Source organism: Marmota monax, unplaced genomic scaffold (assembly GCF_021218885.2).
Source record: "Marmota monax isolate L192 unplaced genomic scaffold, Marmota_monax_Labrador192_F-V1.1 WCK01_AAM20220418_F8-fsc00021, whole genome shotgun sequence".
NCBI lineage: Eukaryota > Metazoa > Chordata > Mammalia > Rodentia > Sciuridae > Marmota > Marmota monax.
In genome coordinates this window covers 761743-778581 of record NW_026695228.1, presented here as the reverse complement: position 1 = coordinate 778581, position 16839 = coordinate 761743, and the positions used below count along the sequence as shown (strand labels likewise).

Genomic DNA, 16839 nt, shown 5'->3' with positions numbered 1-16839 from the left:
GTGGTGCCAGGCTGGGAGGAGGGGCTGCAGCCAGGGTGCCACCATGCCACCTCCAATCAGCTTGGCCTGGAGAATCCTCACGGTCTTTCCAACACCTCCAGGGCTGTCCAAAAAGGGGTACCAATGTCCACTGAGGCAGGGGGAGCAGAGTGACAGAGAGGAATGTGATCCTTCTAATGACTGGCCTGGCCTGTGCTGGAAAGAGGCCTCTTAGGAGGCAGGCAGCAGGCCGTGGGCGGAGGCGTAAGATGGGTCCCTGTCCCAACATCACTGTAGGGGGTTCCTAGGCTGGGCACGGAGGGCAGGAAGGTCTGTCCAGCTCCAGGGAGCCCCTGAGCTCTTGGTTATCAATGGAGAGAGGAACAGATAGGACGGGACTTAGTGGGCACAGCGGGCAGCAGACTCTCAGTTCCCTCCTCCCACCGGCCTTGCCCCCAGGAGGGGGTCTAGAGCTCCTACCAGGATGTCCAGGCAGGCAGCCTTCAGCAGGGTGATCTGGTCTGCGATGGTCAAGCCGGTGAAACCTGGCAGGCGTTTCGCAAACTCCACGATTTTAATAATGCACTTGGTGGCCAGTTCACTGAATTTGTCCCAGAGGCCCAGGTCCAGTCGAACTCGATGGTCAGCACTGGAATTCTGAGAGAGAGAGAGAGAGAGAGAGAGAGAGAGAGAGAGAGAGAGAAAATGCCATCAGGTGTGGTTTCTGGAAGCCCAACACAGGCAGAGAGCTCACCACATCTTCTACTGATGGGCTCATGTTTCAGCTCCACCTCAGAGCTCCTTGGTGGCAGGATACATTTTTAGCCTGGATTCATCCTTTTCAAATGCTCAGAATTGTCTACGTGAACCACCAGATAATCACGTTAACAGACGAGGGCAAGTGTCTGTGTATGCAGTTATCCAGCTAATAAATGAAGTTGAGATGACAGAATGAGGATTTACTACTTGTATATAACCCTGTGAAATGGGGACACTAGGCCCTGACCATCAGAGGTTAATAATGTCTTTAAAAATGGGTAACGGAAGGCTGGGTGTCCTGGCACAAGCCTATAATCATAGTGACTCAGGAGGCTGAGGCAGGAGGATCACAAGTTTGAGACAAGCCTCAGCAACTTAGTGAGGCCCTGTCTCAAAATAAAAACTTTTATAAAAATTAAAAGGGCTGGGGTGTGGCTCAGTGGTAAAGTGGCCCTGAGTTCAATCCCAGTATCAAAACAAAACACACACGCACGCGTGCACACACACACACACACACACACACGTAACTGGCCCATGAGGGTCCTGACGAAAATACACACCACACAGCACCACAGTCTGGCCCAAATCAAACTTGAATCAGATGGAGCCTCTTGATTTAACTGCAGGAAATCCAGGAATATTAATATAAATATGAATATAAACGACACCACAGGAATGCCACTGTCTACCTCCAGAGTTCTGGAAACTCTATAGAACCAGAGAATGGGTTTCTTCAAGAAATGCACTTGGAAAAATGAAATGGAGAGATATCTATGGATTAAAAACCCAAATGCTTCAATACTGATAGACAAGAAATGGGTTTGGGTCTGGAATGTTCCACAAAGGCTCACATGTTGAAGGCTTGATCCGCAATGCAGCAGTGTTTGGAGGTCGCCCTGGGGGGCATGATTGGATCATGAGGGCTCTGACCCCATGGGTGGATTGATCCATTGAGGGAGTCAGAGCTGAAGTGACTGTTGGGAAGTGGTGGAGGCTGCAGGAGGTGGGAGTGTGTCCTGGCCCCCCGGGGCAAGCCCTTGGGGACTCTATGTTGTTCTTCGCCCCTTCCTCTCTCGCTGTGCTTCCCAGATGCCACTAGGTGAGCCGCTCTATTCCACCATGTCCTATCTGCCATGATGTTCTGACTCACCACAGGCCCATTGCAATGGAACCAGCCAACGCTGGACTGACACCTCTGAAATCATGGAGCCAAAATAAACCTTTTCTCCTTCAAAATGCTTCTTCTCAAGTATTGTGTCACAGCAATGAAAAACTAACACAATAAATAAGCCTTGATAACAACTATGCAATGAAGGTTAGACAGCATTAATAGGAAGAAAACAGAGATGCATGCCATGATGTGAATAAAACTTAAAAGCATCATGCTAAGTGAAAGAAAACACACACACACACACACACACACACAACTACGTTTATATTGCATTCTGGAAAAAGCAAAACTACAGCAATAGAGCATGAATCAGTGATTTCTATGGGCTGGGACTGGATGGTGGTGAGGCTGCCCATGAACTTCAGGAGGGAACTTTCTGGAGGGAAAGAAATGTTCTGCACCTTGACTGCAGTCAGGCTTACATGACTGGACACTTCTGCCACGTTCATTGAACCATATCCTTAAAAAAAGATGAAAAAATCGCATCATGTAAAACATATTCCCCAAACTTGATTTCCAAAATATATATATATATATATATTTAGGAGATATTCCAGATGAGGTATGAACCTGATCAGAATCCTGACTCAAATACACTGTAAAGAGAGATTGGGACAAATATGAGAAAACTAGAAATCTGAGAGATTAAGGCATTGGAGATACCATTTTATTTTAGGACGGTAAAGTCAAATAATATTTTATCCGAAAATAAAAATGACACCGATGGTTTGTTTGCAGAAGTTCCTCTGGCTTAGAATAGATGTTGAAATGTTTACAGATAACATGATGAGAGGTTTATAATTTACTTCAAAATAATAGGTCGTGAGGAGTATGTGTGTGAGGGCTTTAGAGATAAGGTTGCCCATGGAGCAATAACAGGGCTTCATGATATACTATTCTTCTAACTTTCAGGTTATACTTGAAATTTTTCATAATAAAAATAAAAGACAAAAAAAAAACCTGATCATAATAATACTTCCACAACTAAAAGGCTGAGATTGTCTGAGGTTCTGGGTGCTACTGTGGCCTCATGCATAGTAGCAGATGAGCCAAGGCTCCCAAGGGACAGGAGCTGCCCCATGGTGTACACCTGGCCCAGGTCTCAGGGAGGCGACTCCGGCCCAGTACCCTTGCCTTCCAAACAGCGATTGAGCCTCAATTCTGAGACTTTGTGATTGGAAGAACTAAGAAAGAGAAGTTCTGCCGGAGAGAGCAAGGATTGTCAAAAGCTTTCACGCCGTCTACAAAGGAGAAAAGACAAGATGATAGATGGGAAGAGAGAGGAGGAGTGGCTCAGTCTTAAAAAAATGATGGGCTGATGGATACAGCCTCACCTGATCCATTTTTTAAAAAAATCTAAGTTGATTTGATTTCTGTCACCTGCAATAAGAATAATTCTGACCAATGCATAGTTCTGGCTTATAGGCATTTAGGTCTGAGAGCTTCACATCCCTCCCCGTCAACCCCAGGGACCATCAGGACTCAAGAGAAGACGTTCTACTCCTCTGCCACCCTCGCCTCCTGCGTGGATCACTGCAAAAGCCTCCCCACTGGTTTTCCTCTTCCCACTCTGGTCTCGTCAAAGCAGTAAGTCACTCGGATCAGAGCAAAAAGGGATCCTTTAAAAACACAAGCCTCTCCTAAAATAGCCTATGCTTTCCGCATTTCGCTCAGGCTAAAGCCAAAGTCCTCTCAAGAGCCTGTAGGGTCCTCCATCTGCCCCTCGGTCCCTTGCCCCAGCCACATAGGTCTTACAAGCCAAGTATGTGCTTTCCTAGGTCTTTGCTTTGGCTGTCTCGCTACCCTAGTTGCTCTTCCTCAGATTTCTGCTGGGTGCTCTCCCTGCTTCCTTCAAATATTTGGTCAAATGTCACCTATTCTTGAGCCTTCCCTTGGTCCCTCTAGGAGGACTGCAGCAGCCTTCCATCCCCAGCATGGCACACACACTCTATCCTGCTCACGTTCCCTGGACTTGTCTCCTGGCGCGCATGATCATTGGCTCATTCAATAATGCTTCTTGTCTGACTCTTACTGCTCAGGTTGCCGATGACACAGCGATCACACAGTGGAGGCTCAATAAAGACTGTTGAGTGACTCAATGAGTGAAGCCCCCGCAAGCCCCTGCTGCTTGTCTGAAATGCCCCAGGATGAGGCTCAGGGATGCTGGGTGCTAGCCTGGACCTCCTGGTGAAGCCTGAAAAATCGGTTGCCTCCCAAGGCAGGACTGAGCCACCCAAAGAGAGGTGGGTCCCCAGTGGCCCTCTGACAAATGCCTCTAGCTCTATAAAGGGAACTCTGTGTCTCAAACAGATATTTCTCCACCTGCGTTAAAGTCAGTTTGCAGGAGTCCATCAACTCAGTTGTCGCTTTTACCATCCATCCGCAAGGAGAACCAGAAGAGTTTGCATGCGAGTGGGCAGCCACAGAAGCTGTGACAACAGCGGGGGCCATGGCTGCCTTCCACAACGGTCCTCGCAGACAGTAGGCATGCATCCTCCAGATTTATTTGACTCCTTTCCTCAAGGACCTTGGTGGAATACAGTACACTTGGGAGAACATCAGATCAAGATGTGTGGCCATTCAGGCTGTAATTAAATTTAATAGGCAGTTTATCCGGTTCGTAGGAAGATGACACGGAAGAGAGGGACAGAGGCAAGCTGACGGCGGAAATCATTTCACCATAGAGTATCCATCTGGAAAGAAAGACATTGCCTGGCCCAGCAAGTGTGAACGAAATCTTCATCAGTGTGGATGGGGTCCCTCCATCATGGGCCAGGGCTGAGGCAGAGAAGCCTGTCGCACCTTCTATTAAAAATAATGCACAGCCGTCGTAACGGCATGTAAATCTAACTCACTATTATGCAAACTGAAGGGAAGAGGCAGTTAATAAAACACAAAATAACCCGGTGTTTTATTATACCGGTTGCTGGATTCATAGGCACGAGGCTTAAAATGGCTTATATATTATCTTACAGCCGCAGCACACAGAGCCCGGGCCTGTTGGGGCTGGTGATGGAGGCGGCTGCAGGGAGCATTGAGGATCAGATGGAGGGTCCTCAGGAGCATTTCTAAATGTGCAGGGGAAGGAGGAGTACTAGGAGAAGGAGGGGACAGGAGGTGATGGATGGTCACAGCAGAAGGGCAGGGCAGGCTGATGGGCATGCACTCTCCTGTCTCACTGCTGAGGGCACAGCCTGGGCTGGGTCTCCCCAGAAAGACCCCTCGGGCAGGAGCTCAGGCCCACCTTCCCAGAAGCTGCACAGCAGCAGCCCATATGGAGGAATGAGCTCTAAGGCCCCCCAGGGCCATCTTAAGCCCAACGCTACTAGGCAATCCAATTAAATGGTAATTTTTTGCCTTGCAAATGGGTCCCTTTCTTCTGTTGGTTTGGTTCTCTTGCTGATTTTCTGGCTGGCATTACTTTCAGAAAAAGACCCGTGAATAGTGGCTGAGTCGCCAGGGTCTTTAAAACCTCACCGATGGCAGCTTCTGGCTACTATGGCGGTTGATTCCAAGCTAAGAAGGAAATGCAAACTTTTTTTTTAAAGAAAAAAAAAAGAATTAAAGTTCTGTAGGGATGTTGGGAGCCTCCACGGAGGCAGGAAGCCCTGTTCTTTCTGAGGTCTCAGGTCTTTGGATCATCCTGAGAAATGGGAGTTCTTTCAAGTTCTAACTGTAGAATGTTCCTGCTTTTTCTTTAAACACACAAATACACATATGCACACATATAGATATATGTATCTATATGCCTACACACACACACACACATATATATATATATATATATATATAATTATTAATTATCATTTGTTTAATCATTAATACTGACGACCACTCATTACCTAAGGCTTACCTCAGGCCGGGAACCATTCTGTATGCTCTATTAACATATGTCCTACAGCACCCCCATGAGGTGAATAATATTATGGTTCCATTTGGCTGATGAACAGGCTGAGGCCCCAAGAAGTTCAGCCACTTGTGCAAAATCCCCCAGGCCAAGCTGATGCAAAATGTGATTTGCCAAAATGGGCAGGCTACGGCATAGGTGCTTCCCCTCTGCATATACGACATAACCCTTCGGGCTCTTGGTCCCTCACATGCTCTACTTCCTGGTCCAAATTTTTGCCTCCTAAAGTCTGTGTTGTAATTGTGATCTTCTTCCTGGCTGAAAAATCTGGGTGCTTCCTTGAGATGGCTACAGATCCCCAGCACAGTTATGGAGAGAATATTAGGTGCCAGGCCAGCACCTCTTTGTGGTCAACGTGTATCTAGGCACTATGACAACATTGCCTCCAGAGCGTATCAGTGGAGGATGAGACACAGAGGCCCCCAACCACAGGCAGCCTCTCCTCAGAGCCCAGATACCCTCTGCCAGTGAGGAGAGCTTGGAAGCCACTCTGTGATTCCAAGTGGAAAGGTGGGCATTGTCTTCAAGGCATGACATGGCCCATGGGTGGAGGGGGAATCCATGGATTTGGCAGTGAGCAGGAGACAGGTAGGGAGGTCCCTAAAATCCTCCAGGTGTTTCCTAGCTGTCTGGCTAAGAGAAGATGGATGGTGAAGGAGAGACTTGAATGCAGTGTTTTAGAGGTACCCCTGGATCTCTGATGCTTAAGATTCCTGGGCCTGGATCAAGCCTGGAGGGGCCTCTCTGACAGCTGTAGCGTCTTCACTCCTGCAGGAGATTCTCTGCAAAGCTCCAGGCCACGTTCATGTTGTTACCTTGGTGGGGAGTATCTTTTCCTTTTTTCACCACCCAGCCAGGCCCTGGGAACTTAACAGTGCCTAGAAAACATTTTTCTCCAAAAGATGAGGATCTAAAAGCTCATAACACTTGTCAGAAAATTTGATCTTCAGCCAGACTTTGCAACAGAGCTGCGAGCACCGAAGGGTAAACGCAGTCACTCCAGTTCTGCTCTCACAGGTATTACGGATTGAACTGTGTGTCCCCAAAAGATATGTTATGGTCCTAACACCCAAGGCTGCAGAATGACTGCTTGGAAATAGAGTCTTTAAAAAGGTAATTAAGTTTAAGTAAGGTCACTATGGTGGACCCTAATTCAGTATGAACAGTAGCCTCATAAAATGGGGGAAATGGGGACCCCCACATTGGGAATGTGACCTGAAGACCCAAGGGAGAAGAAGGACCCAGGAAGATGGAGGGTGGCATGCACCTATAAGTCAAGAAGAGCCAAAGGCAGCCCTTGGCATCAGAAGGTATCAGAGGCAAGGGAGGATTCCCCCAGAACTTTCAGAAGGAGTAAGGCCCTGGTGGCAGCTTCAGAACTGTGGGACAATTATCTAATGTCCTCTCAAGTCCTCCAGTTTGAATTCCTTTATTATGGCAGCCCTAGGAAACGGACACCCTAGCATGCAGTAAGCATGTGCTGGAGGATCAAAGAAAGTTCTAAGGATATGCACCAGGCAAGGGTTGTTTACTGGCAAGAAATGGAGGCTTATGAAGTTATGGGCTGGTTCAAGGTGAGGGAGGCTGGGAGGGGACAGAGCAGGGATGGGAACTCAGGTCTCCTGACTCCCCACTTATCTTCCACCTCCCCTGGTGCACCTCTCCTGGGAGGCTGACCTCCCTGAGTTTCAGGTTTTGATTATCTGCCTGACCACAAATGTTACTTGTCTAAAGAGAAAGCCAAGCCCGAGAATGGCTGGAATTGCACACAGACTCCTTTGTGAGGTGCACATCTCCTAGAAAGTCTTCAGGTGGCTTAATGATTATGTTTGTGGTCAATTTTCTTTCTTTTCTTATGGGGCACTTGAAATTGAACTCAGGGGCACTAGACCACTGAGCCACATCCCCAGCCCCATTTTGTACTTTACTTAGAGACAGGGTCTTCCTGAGTTGCTTAGCACCTCACTGTTGCTGAGGCTGGCTTTGAACTCATGATTCTCCCGCCTCAGCCTCCTGAGCCACTGGGATTACAGGAGTGCACCACTGCACCCAACCTTTCTTATTTTTTAATGCTTATTTTTTAAAAAAATAGCTTTGTCCTTATTTATTTTATTTTTATGTGTTGCTGGGGATCGAACCCAATGCCTCACATGTGCTAGGCAAGTGCTCTACCACTGAGCCACCACTCCAGCCCTGTTTGTGGTCATTTTTCTGGTAGGTTAAGGGTTTCTTAAATCAGTGCAAATTCATAAGCCCCTCAGAGAACATCTTACATCCCACCAGCCCTGCAGGGTGATGAACAGCTCCACAGGGCTGGTTGGGGCCACGCTGCCTGGAAATCTCAGGTCACACCTCCCATCGCCCTCTTCAAGAACTTGGGAACATGGCTTTTAATAATGACAAGATGTTCGTCATACGATCCAGAGGGGAGCACTTGCCTGTCTACACACCTCCTCTCCTCCAGAAACTGTGAGACCCTCAGATACATTTTTCTCAGGCAACTCCATGATACAAGCATCAGTACAATTCCCATGGTACCAGTGAAGGAGCTGGGCTCAGACGATGGTTTAAAGTTTGCAAGGTCACACATCTCCTAAGTAGCACAGGCAAGATTTGCATCTGGGTTTAGGAATCCCCCTAAACCCTGGTAACATGGTTGCAAGGTTTGGATTTGGGTCTACAAAACCCTCTAAACCCCAGTGACATTGTTGCTAGGGGCAACTGAAGGAGGCAGCGTCAGCATCCTCAGAGTGAGGACATTTCCTCTGTTCCCTTCTGCTCTTGAACACGCCTCTATATATAGCTCCTCCTCTGCTTTCTACCTTTCCACCCGGAGTTCACCCCACTCCCTTTTTGTGCAGAGAGGTCATTGGTTAGACAACTTCCCAAGAAGCACACCAACTGCAAACCTGGTAGGTGGGCACCCTGCCCAGGCCTGGTGGGCAGATATTTCTGCTTCCCTCATTCATTCTTGCTACCTCCTGGTACCTGACCATTTGTCCCCAATCAGCCCTAATTAGGGAAGGAAAAGGAGCTACTCTCTGAACGATTCGTAGGTGGGCGTTTGGCTGCCTGCCTTTTGTTTTTTCAATTCCTGTCTACCCACTTATTCTGAAGGCATCTGACAGGGATGCCACTCTGGTGAAGGTGGCAGGAAGTTTCTTGCAGAGGAAGCAACTGCCTATCTAAAAAAAGCTCTTTGAAAAACTGCTCGACTGGGAGCTGAGCGGCAGCAGAGAATGTGTTATGGCTTCTGTTATTTATTTATATTCCCACCTACTTCCAGAAAGGATTTGAAGTCACTTACAATAAAAACAAAGTGAGATACGCGTGGAGATAGTAAGTAGAATTACAGAGAAAGGCCGGCTGAGATAACGGTTTCCAAGGCAGGGAGTGGGCAGTGCGCATCACCAAGGAGGCTGTGCCTCCCAGTGGTTAGGGTCTAGCCTCTGAGATGAACTTGTATTTCTATTTTCTCTGCTTGATTGAAAAAGGTGCAGAAATGTCCCTCTGAAGTTCTTGTGGTTTAGCTATGAGGTGTCCCCCAAAAGTTCATGTGTGAGACAAAGCAGGACTGGGGGGCATATGTTTCTGCTTCCCTCAGAGATGAGATGATTAGATTATGAAAGATGTAACCTAACCGTGGATTAATCCACTTGAATGGATTAACTGAGTGGTAACTATAGGCAGGTAGGGTTTGTTGGGAGGAAGTAGGTCACTGGGGACATGCCTTTAGAGTTTCTATTTTGTCCCTGGCACCTTGTGAGCACTCTCTCTCCCTCTCTCGCTCTCTCTCTCTCGCTCTCTCTCTCTCTCTCCCTCTCTCTCCTTCCTGGCTGTCTAGTCCTGAGCCACTTTCTTCTGCTATGTCGTCCTGCCATGATATTCCGCCTCATCTTTGGACCAGTGGAGTTGGCCGACCATGGACTGAATCTCTGAAACTGAGCTGAAAATAAACTTTTCCTCCTCTAGGTTGTTCTTGTCAGGCACTTTGGACACAACGACACAAAGCTGACTAAAACAAAAGTGCTTAGGATGATAGGCCCCACTTAACAAGATGGCATCTCTCCTCCAAAGTGGGGTGAATAGGAAAAGGCCCAAGAGGCCCAGTGGACAGTGCCTCTGCCTTGGGCCAGAAGCCAACCCTGAAACTAGGAATTGAATGCAAATAGCTTATGTGGGAGGAGATCCCAGGAAACCCAGTAGGAATCGTGGGGAAGGGTTGAGGGCAGATGGAAGTCAGTTCAGATCATCACTGGGCATCGGGGCTTGTGCTTACTGTGGAACTCTGGGAGATGGCGGAGAGAGTGCCTGAGAGCCATCCTGCCCACATGGCAAGGAGGCCGGGGTGCTCACCCACCGGCTTCTGTTGACCTGTGGTTGGGGGCAGGCTGCTCCCAGGAGTATCAGTGCCCCACACGTGAGCCACCCTAGAGCCCAGGCCACACCAGGGTGTGTTCTGGGGGGACATGGCCTGTGTCTTGCCCCTCTGCAGATCAGAGTGGGGCCCACTTCACCTGGTTGCCACCTAAATCAGGGCCTGGGGGACTGACTAGGCTGCTCTAAGAGGAGGAGGCAAGAAGGCAGGAGGATTCTGTATTTCCATCCACTGGGTCTCACCTTATGACCCGGCACAAAGCCTCCTCTTTTAGGAAGACCTCCCCACTCGGGTCTCTTTTCCTTTGCTGGAGAGAAAGGTTCGATGTATATCTGAAAAACAAGTACTTCCTCCTGACCAGATGCCTCCAAGGGTTCCTGCTTCCATTGTACCTTGTCAGCTGATCTCTTGGTCTCAACTGTGTGTAGGAGTTGAGCGATTCACTCCTGGAATTGAACTGTTCGGGTTCAAATCTCGCCCCTACCACCTGACTCTGAGGCCATAAGGACAGTGGGGATGTCTGACCAGAGGCGTCAGTTTTCCCCACTATTTACAGATGATACACAGACTCCTCGAGGGGCGTTCAAGATCCTGTAGGGCATCCTCCACCCTCACTCCCACTTCCCACTCAGCACGGCCCTGCCATTCCATGGTGCTCCACTGCCTTAGCTTCTCCATTTCAAGAGGTCCAAACATCATTCTAGTTATGTCCACTCATTTGTCAAATATCTACAGGTGCCTACGATGTGCTACACAAACCAAGAATACCCACCATGAATACAACACGTTCCAAAACGCCTTGGAAAAAATCCAAGGACCTCAGACATCTCCACCAGCACATCCTAGACCAGCCAACTAAGTCCTCCCACGTTGTCATCTCACCTCCCCCTCGCCCCCTTCTTGATTTCGTAACTGTAGTGAAAGACCTTTCTCATAGAATAGTAGGGAGTACAGGGGACCACGCACCCAGGGGGGCTCCTCGACTCTACTCTTCCAGGCCCCCACTTGGGTTTATACACACATATCCGCTCCCCAAAGCCAGACCCTGGCCCAGGAAATGGCCCCAGTCATCTTGGTTGGATTTTACAGCTGGATTGGTGTTTTTAAAAGACTGATCCCATACCCACTCTGGGCTCCCTCTGGGTTCTGTATAGGTGTTTACATGACACCCGTAATTCTTTGCTGGCTTGATTTATTTCCTTCACTAGACCAAAGTCCCTGAGAGCAGTGACAGATAGTTCATGTAGCCCATGCCTGGCATACAAGTGGGCATTTAGGAAATGTTCAGTCAATGCTTTTTCTTTTTTTGTAGTGCCAGGGACTGAACCTGGGGTCTTCTGCGTGCTAGGCAAGCTCTCTCCCACACCTATTACTGCTTCTTCTTCTTCTTCTTCTTCTTTTTTTTCCATTACTGCTTCTTGAGCAAAATGCATGCATGACTAATGGAACTGGGGAAATACCCATCTACTCATAACTGTCTGAAGGCCACCACCTGCAAAGATATGGCCACTGTGCAGCCCCATTCGGCTGACATGCAAGTCCTGGGATGTTCCTACCAGGCCCAGGGCAGAGTGTGTGTGAGGGTCTGTGCCTACACTCCCAGCGGCTCGGGGCAGGAGCGGCTCTTACCGTGGTGTATTTACCCAGCTGGCAGAGTGAGGGGAAGGTTTCCTGGTGAGCTTTCCGGATCTTCTCTGTGAGGTCGTCCAGCTCCGCTGTCATCTCATAGTTCTCTGTACATTCCTGCTTCGAGGGCTCCTTCTTCTTCTTGTTCCTGTCATTCCTGACAGCTGGAAATGAGAGACAGGGCGAATCAGAGATCACTTCAATGCTGGGCCTGGGCTGCCTGGGCCAGGAGGTTTCATCAGATACTTGGAATGGGAACAGAAGGGAGAGGTGGGATACGGACGTCCCTGGGGAAAGGGGGCTGCGCAGCCGGGGGCCTGGACAGACAGCGAGGACTGTACATCTGTGTGTGCACCCGCCAGCTCTTAGGGAAAGCTCAGGACACCTGGAAAGCTGAGCCTTGGCTAGTGTGAGAGAACTTTCTGTGTGGACTGAATTCCTTGAAGCAAAAAAGATTCTTCCAAGAGTGCTGCTCCCAGCTCCAGAGGGGACGCCCTGAGAGACATCACGAGGGCCCCTCTCTTGCCAGGGAGTAAAGTCCTTGAACGAAGCCCCTGTGGCTTCACAGCTGGTATTCCCCAGCCCAGCAGCTGGGTGTCTTTGCTTTCCAGCTTTCTGACCGAATAATCGCTTTTGAAGAGATGTGTCTTAAGAACGATAAAATGATGGTTTTTATCTTCTCATGTTTTTCTGCTTGCAACATTTTCTTTAATAACATTATAAATAACAAAAGACAATATGGTATTTTTTTTTTTTGGTGGAGGGGACCAGGGATTGAACCCAGGGGCACTCAACCACTGAGCTTCATCCCCAGCCTTATTGTGTATTTTTTTTTTTAGAGACAGGGTCTCCCTGAGTTGCCTAGTGCCTCATGGTTGCCAAGACTGGCTTAGAACTCACGATCCACCTGCCTCAGCCTCCTGAGCCGCTGGGATTACAGGCGTGCACCACTGTGCCCGGCTTAATGTTATTTGAAAGGAGTATGGAACGCTCAGCCTGTAAACCCATCCATTCGTTCACCTGTTCATTCACAGATGCTCCATTCCAGGGCCCACCTGGCCTGCTGCACCTCAGCATGGCCGCCTCAGCTCCTGCACAGACGGGCTCAGGCCCAGGTGCTGTGGAAACCTGTGCTTCTTCCCACAGCTCAGGCCTCTCAGATGACGGCAAATCAGAGTGTAACTCAACGCCCAGCCCCTGGCTAGGATCTCCTGGGGAAGGAAACTGAAACCCAGGGAGGCAGACAGGTGAAACCAGAACATGCAATCCCCTCCGGGGAGTCCATGTTCCCTGGGGACCCAGGGGTGCCAGGCTGGATTCTGCCTGGCTGTGTCTGCCACCACTGTGACCTGGGAATCTATGCTGCAAAATGACCCAGGGCATAATCTGATCTGCCCTAAGAGGATTTGGTCCTGGGTTGCCCACGCAAGGACATGCCAGCCATTTGAGAACTAGCAGGCCTCTGGGTCCACGCTGGGAGAGTAGAAGAAAGACAGGGAGAGAGGAGAAAAGGTAAAAGGAAAGAGGGAGTTGGAAAGGAAGACAGAGAAAAGGGGAGGTGAATGGCACTGGGACATTAGAGCCCAGGAGGAAGGGCAGTCAGGGAGGAGAGGGCTTGGCTTGGATATCTTGAAGACTTTCCTGGCAGCTTTATCTCCAGAATTGCATTTAATCCCCTTATCAGGCAAGCAATTTTAAACCCATTCTGCTGGTAAAGAAACTGAGTCCAAGGAGGCTGAGGATTGTGTGCATGTTTATGTGACCAATAAGTCACTTGGACTGACTTATTCCCAAGGAAGGGACCTGTTTGAGGAGAACATGGTTCCTAGTATTGTGTTTCCCCTAAGACCCTGAAACAACACTATCCTAGTCACTGGAGGGAGGGGGAGGACTGGGTACTCGGTCTCAACTGTACTCTTTTCCAGTGACCAGACCCTTCCCAAGACAGAAGCTTCCTAAGCTGATGGGTGAAATCTTCCAAATACGTGGCTTTGGCAGCTACTTTGGTGTAGGAGGCAGGGCAAAAGGGCGTCATGTAGGATTTCAAGGCAGGAAGAAAATAAAGAATATAGTAGGCAAAAAAGATACAGTGAGAGGGCACGGGCAGCTTGTGGTGGCAGAGATGCCCCCGTGGTGCTTCTAGGGAGGGGTTGGGGGGTAAGGCTGAGGCTATGCCACAATCAAATCTAAGCTACAAAGATATTTTGCAAGCAGAGTCCCAAGGAAAAGTTTGGCAGTTCCTCCCAAAGTGACGCAGTTATCGTATTGAACCAGTAATTCCTAGGTTCGACCCAAGAGAACTAAAAATAGATGTCCACGTCAAACTTGAACACGACTGTTCACAGCGACATTGTGTATAATAGCTCAAAAGTGGAAGCAACCCAAATGTCCATCAAACCATCAGTGGATAAACAAAATGTGGTCTAGCTATAAAATGGAGCATTATCTGTCATCAAAAAGGAACGAAGTATTGACACGTGTTACAACACAGACGGACCCGGAAAATATTGTGCTGAGTGGAGGAGCCAATCACAAGGGGCCACATGTTGTATGATTCTATTTTTAGAATCAGAATAAGCAAATCCACAGACCCGATAGTGGACTCGTGCTCACCAAGGGCTGGGATGGGGGACAGGGATAAGGAGTGAGCACTGATGGGTATGGGGTTTCTCTTTGAGGAGATGAAAATGTTTCAGCCTTTGAAGGTCATATAATTTTGTGAATACACTACACCGAATTGGATACTTTAAAATGATCAGTGTTCCCAGTGGCTTGGGAGGCTGAGGCAGGAGGACTGTGAGTTCAAAGCCAGCCTCAGCAAAAGTGAGGTGCTGAGCAATTCAGTGAGACCCTGTCTCTAAATAAAATACAAAATAGGGCTGGGGATTGGCCATCAAACAAGCACCCTGACATTACCCACAGCCCCAGCCCAGTAGGTGTGTGGGCCTGTGTTCCAGCAGACTCCGCCTCACTCCCCCACTCCCAAAAACTTACTTGAATAAACATACCTCTACCTTGCAGGGAGGGGACACTCTGAGCTGTCACCATGGGGCATCTGAACCAAACCAAAAGCAAGAGGCCAGGTCATGTAGAAAGGGGGCCTTGGTGAGGTGCAGTGGGGCACAAACTCCCTGGGTTGTGTGGTGACAGCATCCGCCATTTGCAAGACATCAGCTGCAAAGCTGGATCACCTTCTTCTGTAATTTAGGGTCCAAATGGGAGCATCCTCAGCAGCTGGTTGCCAGAGACCAGTGCATAACCTCAGGTCACCTTCCAGACCCCTCTCATCCTCCATAAGCTGTATCCCACTATGGCTGCCTGCCTGTCTAAGGACTCCCGGGACCCCAGAATCTCTCCCACACTGTAACTTGAAGCTATGCTCCATGAAGCTTCCTAAGCTGATGGGAAAATCTTCCAAACATGTGGCTTTGGCCGCTACTTTGCTCCATGGTTTTAAACTATGGTGGAAGACAGATGTGGCATTTGGACCAGGCATGGGGGTGACTACCAAGGAACATCAGAATCAAGGATGCCGTGCACAGGAAGCCATGAGGCCCTGGAGACGGGGGCTCTGACCAGCTGTTGGGGATGGTTGGCCCCTCTGAGGCCTCCAGGTCAGGAGCTCCTGGGGCGGGGAAGGGCAAGGGCTTTCCACCTTGTTGGCCACCAGTGAGGGTCAGGGGTGACGCAGGTGCCGGAGGGGAAGCCCGAGATCTGCAGCAAGTGCCAGCTCCACGGCTCACCACCTGGGGTGGAGCCCAGAGGCGTCACCACCTCTCCCAGGCCCTCGTCCCTGATGGCAGATGCACCCCCCCTGAGCTGCTCGGGTGTGGTGCTAGAGGAGACAGAGGAAGTGTCCAGGAAAGGTTTATGAGGGCTGGTTATGCAGGAAGAACTTACAGCCCTTCCTTGTAGGAATGGGTGGGCCTGATCACAGAGAACCTGGGGGGTTAGCGTGAGGCCCGTGGCATCAGGGGCGGGGGAGACTCGCGGTAAGAAATGATGCCCACAGCACTAGGAACCAGCCCGGGTGTCCATCAGTGGATGAGCGGATAGAGAAAATGTGGTGTATAGACACACATGAAGTTTTCTCCAGCCATAAAGAAATATGAAATTAGGTCATTTGCTGGACAATGGATGGAATGAGACCATCATGTTAAGCGAAATAAGCCAAACTCAGGACAAGGGTCACATGTGTTCTCTCAGATGTGGAAGCTGGAGAGAAAAAGAGAAAAGGGGGTGGGGGAGTGGAACTTATGAAAGTCAGCTCTAGAGGCCTCAGAGGGGCCAACCATCCCCAACAGAAAGAAGAAAGTGACCGGGGGAGGGAGGGGAAGAGGGAGAGGAGAAATATTGTTATATATTGTGGGCTTGTATGAATATGTAACAATAAACCCCCATCATTACGTGCAGCTATCATGCACCAATAAAAAGTGGAAAGTGGAAAAAATAAAAAAAGGAAATGATGCTTTCAGAGGAGCTCTCTGTAGTGACATCAAATGAGCAGATGGACTCCTCTGTTCCTCCACGGTTCTATTTGTTCATACAATGGATGTTTATTGAGCACCTACTGCTGCAGGGGTGAAATAACAAGCAACACAGGATGGCTCCAGCTGCCGGGGAGCTCTTTTATGGCGGGAGACAGACATTACTCATAAAGTACTATTGGTGCCACTATTATTACATATCCTGTGATTCACAACCTGGAGTATTTTTTTATTAGGACATTGAAAGTGTTCATTATAAGTGTTGTAGGTTCTGCCAGGCACTTACTGAAACCCTCTGTTCATCCTAAGTCATTCACTCCCATGACAACCTGAAAGGGCAGGTGTCACCCATAGGCCTTGTTATGCAGATGGCAAGTGGGCACACAGAAAGGTGAGGAACCTTCCCAAAGGCACGCATTCTGTAAGTGATACAGCTGGTTGTGCCCTCAGCAGATGGCTCCAGGGTGCCTGCTCTTTTAAAAAATTTTTTTTTTAGATGCATGATAGACCCAATACCTTTATTTTTATGTGA

The 16839-nt window shown here is 49.0% G+C and overlaps 1 protein-coding gene across 4 annotated transcripts in view; it reads right to left on the bottom strand.

Annotated features, from left to right (window-relative positions):
- The window catches only part of Rarb (retinoic acid receptor beta), a 716777-nt gene that overhangs the window by 16302 nt on the left and 683636 nt on the right, over nucleotides 1–16839 (bottom strand). For all 4 annotated transcript variants that reach the window (XM_058576525.1, XM_058576526.1, XM_046437693.2 and 1 more), the window contains 2 exons: nucleotides 11824–11984; nucleotides 460–636 (listed from right to left, as the gene is read on the bottom strand). In XM_058576525.1, coding sequence (XP_058432508.1) covers nucleotides 460–636; nucleotides 11824–11984 — 338 coding nt within the window. The remainder of the gene's footprint in view (nucleotides 1–459; nucleotides 637–11823; nucleotides 11985–16839) is intronic.